This window comes from Zeus faber (assembly GCF_960531495.2).
Source record: "Zeus faber genome assembly, chromosome: 14".
NCBI classification, from domain to species: domain Eukaryota; kingdom Metazoa; phylum Chordata; class Actinopteri; order Zeiformes; family Zeidae; genus Zeus; species Zeus faber.
In genome coordinates, this window is record NC_137200.1 from 11,092,320 (window position 1) to 11,105,064 (window position 12,745).

Here is a 12,745-nt window from a genome sequence, read left to right on the forward strand (position 1 = left end):
CAGGCGGAGGCTATTTTCCGTTTTTTCACTTTTTCATTTTTATTTTTTTTAATCCTGAAAGAAAATGCAAAACAAATCACAAACAAACAAACAGGGGTTTTCTTCTCGAGGATCAGTGAAAACTGACCGCCTCAATTACGGATCACACAACCCTCGGAAATGGAGGCTGCGTCAACCTTATGTTTATTTTTCTGTTTTATTTTTCACCGAATAGAGTGAAAAATGTGAAAATGTGAAAATGTGAGCTGAATGTATTTGGTTCCAGTGTTTTCTCCCGCTTCAAGGTTGCGCGAGCGACCGCTCTTGTAAAACTGCTCTGACTCGGCTCGGAACGAACGCCCTTCTCTCTCCAACGACGCATAAAGACAAATAACGTCGTAACGACTGACAACTTCTGGGCCAAACTCCGTCTTTCGTGAGGATAAAACCTATAAATGTTGTGTATAAATATTTATGTGTGTACGTACCCTATTCTTGGTGCGCTGAACTTCTGATTCAAGCGCAAAGAGGGTTTGTTTGTGTAGAGCTCGACTCCGTCTGTCGATTGTCTGGTTCCCGGACGCGAAGCAACAAAGACCTTCTGTTGAAGAACTCGACAACATCAACAAATAAACAAAAAGAGCAAAACTTTCCTTCAATATCTTTCAAATTCCATTAGTTGTGCATCATGTAAAACATATTGTGATTATTATATGTTGAATGTGTTAAATGTGTATGTGATATATATATATATATATATATATATATATATATATAAAAATATTCTTAGATTATTATTCAGTGGGAACTGAGATGTTGAGAATATCAGCGACCCCACCACATATCATGATCAGTTGAAAAGTTTTGTCCCTGTAGTGTATGGAGAACAACAATTTGGCCAAAACAGAACACCACACACCAAGAGACTACAACAATTGACACGGACGTGTGGCTAACGCAAGATTACCGGTCCCGACTCTCAAAACTGGAATATTCCCGGCATGTCATGACAAGGGCTCCTCTCCTGTGTGTGTGTGGGGATGGGGGTTTTACCTGTTGCTCGTTGATTTGTCTAATGAGCAACAGGTGTTCAGCCACCCTGGTCCTGGGCCCAATTATCGAGACCCAAGACAGGTGTGGCTGCTGAAACCACACCACCCCCACACCACACTATGTTTCGCAGAAAATGCAAAAGGGAAAAAGAAAAAACAAAGAATGAAGTCGTGGAGATGGCGTGAACATGGACTGTACACAGGGCCGGCTCAAGCCTTTATGGAGCCCTAAGCAGAATTTGATTTGGGGACAGTGGCCACAGGGGCCCTAAGCAGGCGCTTAGTCCGCCTACTATGCCTCGGGCTGGCCCTGGCTGTACATGTTGGAATGTGAGCTTTATGCTTTGCAGCTTGGCATTTGCCGCCATGGCTGCTGTTATGTTTATGACTTGTTCCCTTTCAGTCAGCTTGGCTCCCAATTGGCTATCGCTCTTTCCCACGAGACGATTCACAGCCCGGGTCCTCGGGGTTCCCGCCACACACTATATCGGATCGCAAATGTTGTTCATGATTAATATTTTTGATTTGCGATCGGTGCGGCCAGGACGGACGTCTGAGCAGATAGGGGAAATAAAATACACTCGTAACATACCTCACACCACAGGATAATCTGGCATGATAATCTTTAGAAACACCAAAAAAAAATGACGTCTTGATTATCTTGTAGTGTGTACCCCGCTTAAGATAAGTGCTCTGACTCCCATCCTGAATTTTCCTCCAGGGACCGATGAACTTTTAACTTATCTTATTGCACGTCTGCGTCTCACTGAGGGAGGTGTTCCACGTCAAGGGGTGAGTTTATGCAAACAGCGGCCCAAAGATTCCTGACTGCCCTCCAGAATCCATGTTATTCCTTGGGCAAAATCTGGGCGCTCCTTCCATATGGTGTGTGTTTTTTTTTTTGTTTTTTTTTGTTAGAGGAACGCTGCCAAAATGACACGGATTTCAGATATGTTTGGTTACACAGATTTTTACATATTTTACCCGTTCTTTCAAGAAGCTTCAGGCAACACAACAAAACAAAACAGACAAAAGGTTTGGAAAAGAAACTTCAATCCAATGAACGGAGGGACCTTGAAATAACATTGCGGATCAACTGAAATGGAGCTGAAATTTGAGGTTTCTTTAATCAAAACACAATGTTGGCACAAAATCTTTTCATACTGTACAGCAATGTATGTTCACAACAGAACGGAAGTCCCAAAAGGTGATGCAGGATTGTCGCACGTTACACCGCAGAGAAATGTAAGCCAAACCGCTCCGGTCAGCCGCTCAGCAACATTTGCTCTGGATTAGGCTTGGGCCGATTTACGATGAAATCGTCTATCAGTGATCGACTCCATCGATCGCGATTGACATTGATAACAGGCGTTTGTTTTTAAATATCTGCCTCGAAAAATCCGAGCATTGAAACAGCGTAAGTGCAGTTTTGGAGAATGGGTCTCCCCCTCTCCGCTCAGAGCTGTCCAGTAACCACTGGTGATCGGGTCTCGCTTCCCTTCTACAGTCCCGTACAGAGACTTTGAGGGGCAGGTGCTCAAAAAAAAAAAAAAAGAGAAATATCCCATGGACCTCCAGTTCTAGGCATTTTTCGGCTCTGGGCAAACGGCGCAGCATAGCGGCGCCGCTGTGTGCACATCGCAGGGGCACCGAGGAGCATGAGGTGCTCCTCATGAATACATCTTGCCCTGACAATCCACTACCTCGACAACCATTAGAGAAAAAAAAAAAAGCGCACCTGATAAGGGCACCGTGGGGCAGAAGGGCAGGTGCTCAGCCAGGTTCTGCACGTACCTGCAGCTCTATATGCAAATCTTGTGATTATTATTTAGTAATATATAATATAATCTCGTACAGAAAGGATTCAATTCATTTAATTTCCTTAGTTTCTTACTTGTATGGAAAATGAAAAACGTAAACCTAACTCAGAGAATTGGAACAGAGATTTTTTTGTTTCTTCCCCAGACAGTGGTCCGCGCAGGCTCCCGTGCCCGTCTTTTTATTTTAGATCCGTTTGTTTTGTTTGTTTCCTACATTTATCAAACAACATTTTTTTAAACACAACTGAGTTAAGGGACTGTCCAAGTCCTTACTCCGTACTGTTCCAAAAAAACATTGAGTCCCCACTGTCGGGACACGCGTCTCCCCGTTGTTTCCGTTGCTATGGGACTGAAAAACTGGATATTTTTGTGTTAATACTTTACTTGTTAATAATCAACCCTGCACTTCCGAAACGGGGAGATCGCATTTGCAACATCACATTACGTTCTATGCGCTGTCCTCCAGCGATCAGGGATTGGAATTTTGCACGATGGCCCAAGCCTAACCTGGATGCTTTAGGAGAGGGCCGCGAGGAACCGTGAGATTCAAGAAGGGTCATTTCTACCATTAACGCTGTCGCACCATTTTGAAATCATTTACACCCCTAAATCCACTGTTGCATTAGTAATGAAAAGTGTCTCTTTTTGAAGATTTGCCCCCGAGCAAGGCATCGGTCAAGATCTGGAGTTGGCCCCCATGCTGCTTCTAGATGCGTAAGATACAAGGATGGGTCAGATACAGATTAATAAAGTATATACAATAAAATAAAAGAATATACAATATCATAAAATCAGAAAAAGACATCACAGACTCGGGAACTTGACTTCGGCTCGACTCAGGACGCTCCAGGTTTATTACCCTTCTTGCCGTCAAGAACGGCCCCCTCCAAAATCATCACTTGAGTCATGTTCATTGAGTTCCAAAAACACCAGGCTCTGAGTAAATCACGCCCAGGCTTTCTTCACGGCTGCTCAGTAAGGATCTTTCACCTCAGCGCTGGTGTCACACGCTTCGGAGCGTTGAAAGCCTTTGTGACCCTGCTCCTTCATGGCAAAGTTATCTCATTGTATGGCTTCTCCGAGTGACGGCATTTAACCAAAAGAAAAACACAGCACATAGTAATAACAGCTTGAGATAAGCTTGTCTTAATTTTGCGAGAAGAGCACTCGAGTTGATTGAAGAAGAAACAAACATGTTTGTTCATACTTTTCAGCTAATTGTCAGGCTTCACACTAATGTGTTTTGTGTTTGGGTTCAAACACTTTGGCTCACTTAAAACAGTGGGCATGAGAGTCACCATGAGATTAGACATGTCAGACAGGATAAAAAGAGACTCCATCCGCACCCCTCGTCATTCCCCAAGTCAAATCACATTACGACAAAAACGGTGGGTTTACAAAGCTCAAAATGTAAACAACACGATATCAGCCAAATATGGAAATGAGAGAAGATCGCTCTGGCAGCCGGGAAGCACTTTACAGAGATACAACACACACACAGACACACAGTCACACAGACACACACACACACACACACACACACACACACACACACAAGCTGAGTGTCTCACATTAATGGGAAAAGTACACATTCCGCGAGCCTTGCCTTACACTTGTAAACATATTAAGGTCCTCTGAGAGAGAGAGGCTGAAAGTAAACGCCTCGAGGACCGACAGGTGAGGGAACACCGACGACCTTGCGTGTGACGCACGAGATGACGCATCCATGACCAACGAAATAATCTTTTGCAAGTCCCATCACCGTCACATCTAGAAGAATTACCGTCAAATGAGAAGGAGGCAAAAAAAAGAGGAAAAATAGATCACATTATTCTGGAGGTAACTCCAGTGTTCTTATGGGTCGAGCGCTGCAAGTCACCACGCCGCGGCGGTAACAGATCTACTGGGAAGGAGTTCCGCATAACAGGGCTCGATGCTCGGCCCACATTCTTAGTCCCTTCAAGGTTTTAACGCTTATCTTGCAAATTCTCCGCGCTGGACGAGAGACGCCTTTCCGGCGCCGACAATATATCTCGCCTCTCCGAGCGTCGGCGGGGGCAGCCGAGCGCGGGAGTGCTCTGAGTTTCCTCAAAGGTGAGAAGCTACACGTTGTTGTTATTAACAGGCTCTGTCCTTTTTGCTGCCGCGCGTGTCAAGGCTGCTCTCCAGCTCCAACACGACAAGCAACAATGAGGCAAAGGTCGAATCTTCAAGGAGTAGAGAAAGATGACAAATCATTGTTTCATGTTACGTTTATATATATATATATATATATATATATATATATATATATAAACATATCCATATCCATATACATATATATATATTTTCTGTTTGTGTGGCTCTCAGTAATGTAGCTTCGTCTTCTGATTCCTGGCATTTCTTCAGGATACGCTGCATTATGTTCTGCTTCGTCACCCAGAACCCAACGCGGGTAAAAAAACAAACAAAAACAAAAAACAAAACCGTCCCCCCTAGAGTCAGGATCAGACTGATATGCGACCGCTTGAGAAGTCACATCCTCCGCCCCCCACCCCGTGGCTCGCCACCACCCTAGACGTGGGTCTGCATGCGTTTCTGCAGGGGCCGGGTAAGGTCCGAGTTCTGGGAGGAGGACTGGGAGTAGTGGGATGAGGAGGAGGCCGAGGCCTTGCTGTCCTTGTCGAATTGCACGTAGCCGTCCTGCTTGCTGTAGCTGCTGACGCTGCTGTCGCACTGCGTGTCGATGAAGGAGCTGGAGTCGCTGAGCGAGCTGCGCTGGAACTCGCGCTCGCACAGCTCGATGGAGCTGCTGCCCATGCCCAGCACGAAGCGCTGGCCGTAGTCATACAGGCGGTTGGAGCCGGCGCCCAGCGTGTTGTAGATGTTGGTGAAGGACATGCCGGTGGGCACACGTTGCTTTCCCATGGTCATGGTTCCACTGGGGGGGCTTCGCACCACGTCGGGCGGCTGGCTGGCGGCAAGGGGCATGGCGGGCGGCGCGTGGTGCTCGTTGAAGGTGTTGACGCTGTAGTAGCCGTTTGTGGGGTCCTGGGCATAGAAAGCACATTTATATTTATATATATATATTATATATGCTGATATAATACAGTTTATGTGTATATACAGCTATCCATTACCTTGGAAACACATGGCAATCAGTGGAACGGTTATGTATCAAAAGTGAATTATCTCTCCCATTGAAACTTCAACACTGGCCAGTTGGGACTAATTTGTCCTTCCTTTCAAAACATATATTAAGAACACAGGGTGATGAATTGAGGAAATGATTCAAGAGGGACGTGAAAAAAACCCCTCCAAAAACAGACAGCAGATGCTTTGGCGTTATGAATCGTTTCACGTGTGAGATGCAGAAATGAAGTATCCACATGTAGACATACTGCATGTCGTTCACATTTTTAATCACCCAACATGACGGCTAAGATGAACAACGACCACCATCTTGTCCAATATAGAGGGGGAATGGGAGCATGAGGAGAGGGTCAGTCGTGTGCTAGGAGATCTGGAGAAATTCCGTAACAAGTCTGGCCATGACAGAGCTGGCCCTGGAGATGAGAAAAGGAGAATATCTCCAAACCCATTAAAAAAAAAAAAAAAGATGGTCAAAGCTCAGGGGTTAAAAAGAGTAAACACCTGAGAGATTGGACAGAAGGCCACCAGACGCAGAGTCGCACCACTCGCACAACTGTGAGATAATAAGGTAAAGAAAAGAAATTAAGAACTGCTGGGTATGAAACACTGTAAAGCCTTGAGAAATATTCAAGCCCAGCAGCCGAGCTCTCCCCTGGAGTATAGTGCATACTCCATGTGAAGCCTCTATTTTGAAATGTAATCCTCTCCTCTAGAGCACGGAGCGTTATGGTCATGTCCATTCCACCCTGACCCAATGATTTATTAATGGTGCTGAAGATACTTAAATGGGAAAGTTAACTTTAAGAAAACAGCAACACTGTCATCAGAAAACCATTTAGGAAATCCGATTGAATTAAAAAGCACTCCATCTGCTTTGCCAAATGAAAAAAAAAAAAAAAATCCAATAAATCAAAGAAAACAAGCCAACAACCTCCTTCCATTACTTCCTTTTCCATTTTTCTAAATTAAAAGGTAGAATAAGCCATAATGAGTGCAGAGTCGGCCTGTTCGGGGCAGAACGGGCTCCAGACCGAGCGAAGACTCGACAAGCGCGACTATCTCGGACTGAACTGTCTCACGCTCTAAATTATCATCCGTCTTTCTTAATTGGATCTTCTTTATTAACTCCACTAGGCCACTAGAGGAAGGTGGAAAAAAAAACGAAAAATGATAATACCACATATTAATACTACCATACAATACTAACTTCCTCATAAAACACAGATCAATAAAACGTTGAAGAAAGCACCATTTTGCCCCTTGCCGCTCCAACGTCTGACTTCGGAGATGAAATACAAACGGTCCACTGATGCCTAATGTTGTCAGTGCATAAACCAGTTATGTGTCTCATTTTCGAGTGCAATGGGAGCTGTGAAAAGGCTTATTATTTCCAGTTCAGGACAAAGATAATCTTGCTAAAATGTATCCGGAATTTAAATATGCCTCTCTGAGACATTGTTTAATTGAAGATGAATTAGTTCTAGACCAAGGTGATGAAGGACTCGTCGTCGTCTCCTGTCTCTTCGTGGTGCTGGTCTTAGTGCAGATCATTCATTTTCGTTCTTGTCAAGGTCCACCTGGAGGCCCACGTCCATCAATCCAAGGATACACCTTGTCTCTGGCCAGGTTTAATTTAAGCCTTCACTTAGACCTAGATTATCTCTCATCTTCCTTCTGGAAATCCGATTTTTTTTTTTGAACCCATGACTAAGAGCAAGTCTGAGACAACTTTAAACCGTGACTGAGAAAGGCCGTTTCAGTGGGTCCAGATTAAAATTGTGATTCAGCCTAAAATGAGGCCTAATCTGTGTCTGCGAAACCGCCCTTTTTTTTTTTTTTTAATTCCTTTTAAAACAGGATTTAGGACAGACCGTTTTTGGACTGCGGGCTGGGATGGGGTGTAGACAAGGACACTGAAACTATACAAAGGTTCGGTAACGTTGGACTTATATGATTTGTCATCAGTGCTCTGTGAAAACGGAGCGCACTGTAGCTAACGGACGTGGTCTGAGTGATTAAAAAAAGGTGGGCAGGGGGGAATAGAGCGTTTGCTAATCTGCTTTAAAGGGTTTTTCCTTGACACTGCTTCACCTTGATGTGCTGGAACTCCTTCTCCTCCTCCTGCAGAACCTCCAGCTGCTTCAGCACCGGCTCCTGCTGGAACTCCCCGCGATCAATCTGGATCAGACGGCACGACGACATTTAAAAAGCACACTCTCTACAACAACATTTGAATTATTAAATAACAAAGAAGGGAACGCCCTGTGCCGGCGCCGTCGTCCTTAATCAAGTTTGTTTTGACGTGCTTGAATGTCTTTGCAACTGACAGACGATGAAGAATCGGCGTCTGCGGCCTCAGACCGCGTTCGCTCACCATCATCTGCTTGACGCCGGCGTGCTCCTCGCTCTCCCGCGCCGCGCTGTGATCCTTGTGAACGATCTCCACCCGGATGTCGTTTTTGGTCGAGACCACTCCTTTGAGATCTAGACGGATTTGCAGGGAGCGGGCGTCACAGAGAGAGAGAGAGAGAGAGAGAGAGCGAGAGGGAGAGAGAGACCACTGATTGGCAACGGCTGATAGCGGCATTGGCAGCACATCACACCATCTCCCAGTCGCTGCGCCTGTGACTGCTTCAAAAGCCGCAGCCTCCCTCAGATCTTGCTGCTGGTAGCGCACGCACACGTCTTCCTTCACATGCCGACTTGTTTAGCATCTCAACATTTCCCAAACTTTGCACCGCTTGTACCCTAATCGGCCGGGGCTGTATTGATCACAATCTTTGCGACGTCGTTCTGTAATTCTGTAGTTCTGTAAGGGACTGAGGGATGAATATCCAATGACTATGAAGCCGGGTGTTTTTTTTTTTTCCCCCGCCAACAATTCAGAGAAACTGAGGCCCGTGTGAATAAAGCCCCTTTCATAAGCGCTGTTGTTCATATTCTGCCTGCTTTAAGCAACTACTTCATTTTGAACTAAATTCTGATACAGCCCTCAATTTCAGCCGGCTGAGTGGTCTCGTGTTATTACATGCAACACAACACAACACAACAGTCCGTTTCAGGCTTCTTTTCGACTTGGTTGGAACAGAGAGAAGTATTTCCAGACGAGCCCCAGAATATTAAAACCTGAGACGAAAACACAATTTTTTTTCACGCTGTTTTGTGCACATACTGTACTTACGCAAATTAACCTATTGAGTCGTGTCCCGGAGTACTATTGTCCGACTCTTTTCGTGCGCCACATAACTGAATTTGAACCAATTAACTTCAATGGGGAGATTCTCACAGACTTTAGAAGCGGGAAGGCATAGGGAAGAGGGGGCGCAGATACGAACCCTAAAACTACACCTAACCTGAAGAGAGTACGCCACCGCGGGGAGGTGCGTGGAGGGGGGGCATGGATGTATTAAAATTTGAAATCCATATGTTTAAATTTCATTCTGACGGTATGTCTACTAACGCATGCTCGCCGACCAGATACGCTGTGTGGAACGGACAAACCCAGACTCCTTAGTTATTGTCCTTGGCGACTTCAACAAAGGAAACCTCAGCTACGAACTCCTCAAATGTAGACAGTTTATTAAATGTCCCACCAGAGAGGTGACCACTCTGGACCACTGACCACAGACGTGTGCGCGCCGCAGCCGAGGTCTGCAGCCGACATGATCATTTTCTTAATTGTCTTTCTATTCGTTACAGAGGACTTGCTTCCAACAGTGGATAAATAATCAAAGAGGACGTATGACAGGCGGCCACCCAGCGTATATGCTGGGGGGTGGGCCATATGATGGGTGTCTGAGTGGCCCAATCACACCATGTCAGGGCCAAGATGAGACTTGGTTGCTTTATAGGAGCAGCTTTCAGCTTGGTTCAGTGGAGCTGTCTGGAGGCAGCTTCAGGCATAGTAAGAGCTCAAGTTTGAAATGAAGTAAAACCAAAGACATTTTTGGAGAGTTCTCTTCTTGTAGGTTAACACATGTACGTTTGAGAGATTTCAGTGCAAGCTAAACTGAAATATTGACCTTTGAAAGTTTGAAGGTCTATATCTCAGTAATTAAAAGAGCTACCAAAATAAGGTCAACTGTTTTGGACAGCTCTGGACATGTGCTTTTAGAAAGGTGGTAGTGTCACTTAAAATGGCCTGTAATTCAGTGCTTTGCAATTTATATAGTAATTACTCCAAAGAAGGTGGGCATCATTAATGCCTGATTAAAATAATCAGCAAGTTTGCTTATTCTGGTTGACTTTCTTTACATTTCTGGACAAAAGCACCGACTGAAATGCATTTTCATGTCCATTAGCACCGTGGTGTGCTTTGAAGTAACGCAGGTTAGAAGAAAAACATTTACTCAGGCTTTTAGGGTTTTGTCTTTATTCGCCCGCGTCAGAAATACAGTGTTTGCTTTCGCCACCTCTATTTCACCTGGAGCTTTTCATTTCAACTTTCTGATGTCTGATGGTGTGAGCTGTTTGTATCAAGTATTCAAGAGAGACACCATCAACGTAAACTCCTGAGCTCAATAGTCACAATAAGAAGCCAAGATGTTTAATGGAGAAAATATTAATTTCTTTGGTTAAAGGCTGTAAAAAATGAAATATATCAGTCCAACAACAGTCCAAACGACAAATTATCAAACATACGCAGTGGGAACACAACTCCACGGGAGACTGTATTAAGGAAACCAAAAGCTGTACCAATACAAAAAATTGGTTGAACTGGACTTACTCTCTGACTTTATATCTCTTTGCCGTGAAAGGGACACGGGCAAAGACGTCATGACCAGATGGACGTCCTCTGCAGGAAAAGAAAGAAACAAACAAATGTTAAACACAGAATATAAACTACAGCGCGCTCTAAGATTACAACCTCTATTCCGTTCCATTCTCCTGCTACAGTTCCGCCAGCCTCTAACCTAAACAGACTTTTCTTTCATAGTATTGGCCGCCATTTATCGGAGCTAGAAATTATAGATGTGGAGATCTTGTTGGGCGCGATAAAACAGGATCATTCGGCGCACCGCGAGCTATGAGTTCGATAAGGGAAGCTCAACATCTTTCCCTTCCGCTAAGCCCCTGTTTTTCGAGTTGACAGACAGACTTCATGTCCACATCCACGACATCAGAATCAATCACACGTTTACAAAACAAATCTCAGCGGAAGACAAAACGCTAGTACATGGCAAAGACCACATGGTGACGTTTGCTCACGCTGAAGAAAGGATTCTTTAGTTTTATTTTTTCCATCGGGAACATACTTCTCTGGAAGCGGGCGCAACAGAAAGCCGCCAAAGTCCCCATGAGGACGGTCAGCGCCAGGAAGGCCCCCACCGCCACACCGATGATGACGGCCAAACGCAGAGTCTCTGAGTGGGAACACAGGAACGATGGGGCGGATGTAAGTCACGCTAATTAATTCTGTTTACATTTATTGTTATTTTCTTTGGAACAAACACACATTTACTGAACAGTTCATTAAATAAGTGCATCGCTGTTCTTCAGCTTTCAACAACAATAACCTCACCTACTGTAAACACCTGGTGCGAACATGTGGTGATTGGGCTCTGACAGCAAAGAACTATATTTACAGTATATACACATGCAAAAAAATACGAAAGATTGACTGGAATTGCTATGCAAGTGCTTAAACCACCTGCTGAGATTGACTGAGATGCATTGTAGCCTCAAGTAAGCTGTAAGATTGCTCCGTAAAAACACGTTTGATAAAATCTCCATCTTAAGTGGGGTTTGTCGAATAACTCCGCCAAGTGCAGCTGCATTAAGTATTCAACACCCACTCATGTAAAGTCGCATCCAACGGAGCAGCGGTCTTGTTGATCCAGTGTACAAGTGCAAATGTCAGATAAATACACATATTTCATGACAGAAGATAACTTTTGGGTGAGTTACTGCCATTAAGTTTACCTGTAATCTAGGAGTAAGTTGTAAGTAATCTAGGAGTATGTTAATGATGTCCAAACAGGGTCTGAGATATGATTTAAAGTCTGATATTTAATCAGTTGCTCGGCCCTCTTTGGTGTAGAATAGAATAAAAACATTTTATGCCTTAAAAAGTAGGTTTCAACTTTAAATTTAGGTTCGGACAATGGCCACTGGATGATGCTTCAGAAAACCTCAGACTGAGTGGAAGTCAATGGAAAAAGAAGACACTTCTCACTGGAATTACATTTCTTTTTTAACTCATTATGCATATTTCTTCTAACGGGTGTTTTGTGATTCAGGAGATAATTTTTCCATCGAAAGGCTATTGAGGCTTAAAGATCTATCTAAGGTCTATATCTGGAGGTGTGGTTGCCTTGATTGACCGAATCGCTCATTTGCATTCGGGCACCGTAGACGCGTTGGTGGTTTCAGTCGCCAATTTTTTCTAGTCTATGGCTTAAACTGTCTTCCCAACCAGTATCAGCCACTAAAGCCTGCTTTTCTTTTTGTTATTTTTTTCCTTTGACCACAAAGGCTGGTCATATTTTAGCCCCTCCCATGATTTGTGGGCCTTCCTCATTGATTGAAGAAGATTGATTGATTGACACACACACACACACACACACACACACACACACACACACACACACACACACACACACACACACACACACACACACACACACACACACACACACACACACACACACAAACACACACATACACACACACCCACCAAGATGTTCTGCATGTTTTTGGTGGGGGTCCTTACTGATGTTAAATGGAGGAAACCCCATGTGAGCACAGGGAGAACATGCAAAC

General features: G+C 44.4%; 1 protein-coding gene across 1 annotated transcript in view; it reads right to left on the reverse strand.

Annotated features, from left to right (window-relative positions):
* Window positions 1–5,404: 5,404 nt before the first annotated feature.
* kirrel3a (kirre like nephrin family adhesion molecule 3a) overlaps window positions 5,405–12,745 on the reverse strand; it is a gene marked incomplete at its 3' end in the record, with an annotated part of 202,352 nt that continues 195,011 nt past the window's right edge. The window contains exons 12-15 of the mRNA XM_080013364.1: window positions 11,239–11,346; window positions 8,358–8,467; window positions 8,075–8,161; window positions 5,405–5,881 (exon numbers count right to left, since the gene is read on the reverse strand). Of these exons, the coding sequence (XP_079869490.1) occupies window positions 5,405–5,881; window positions 8,075–8,161; window positions 8,358–8,467; window positions 11,239–11,346 (782 nt within the window). The remainder of the gene's footprint in view (window positions 5,882–8,074; window positions 8,162–8,357; window positions 8,468–11,238; window positions 11,347–12,745) is intronic.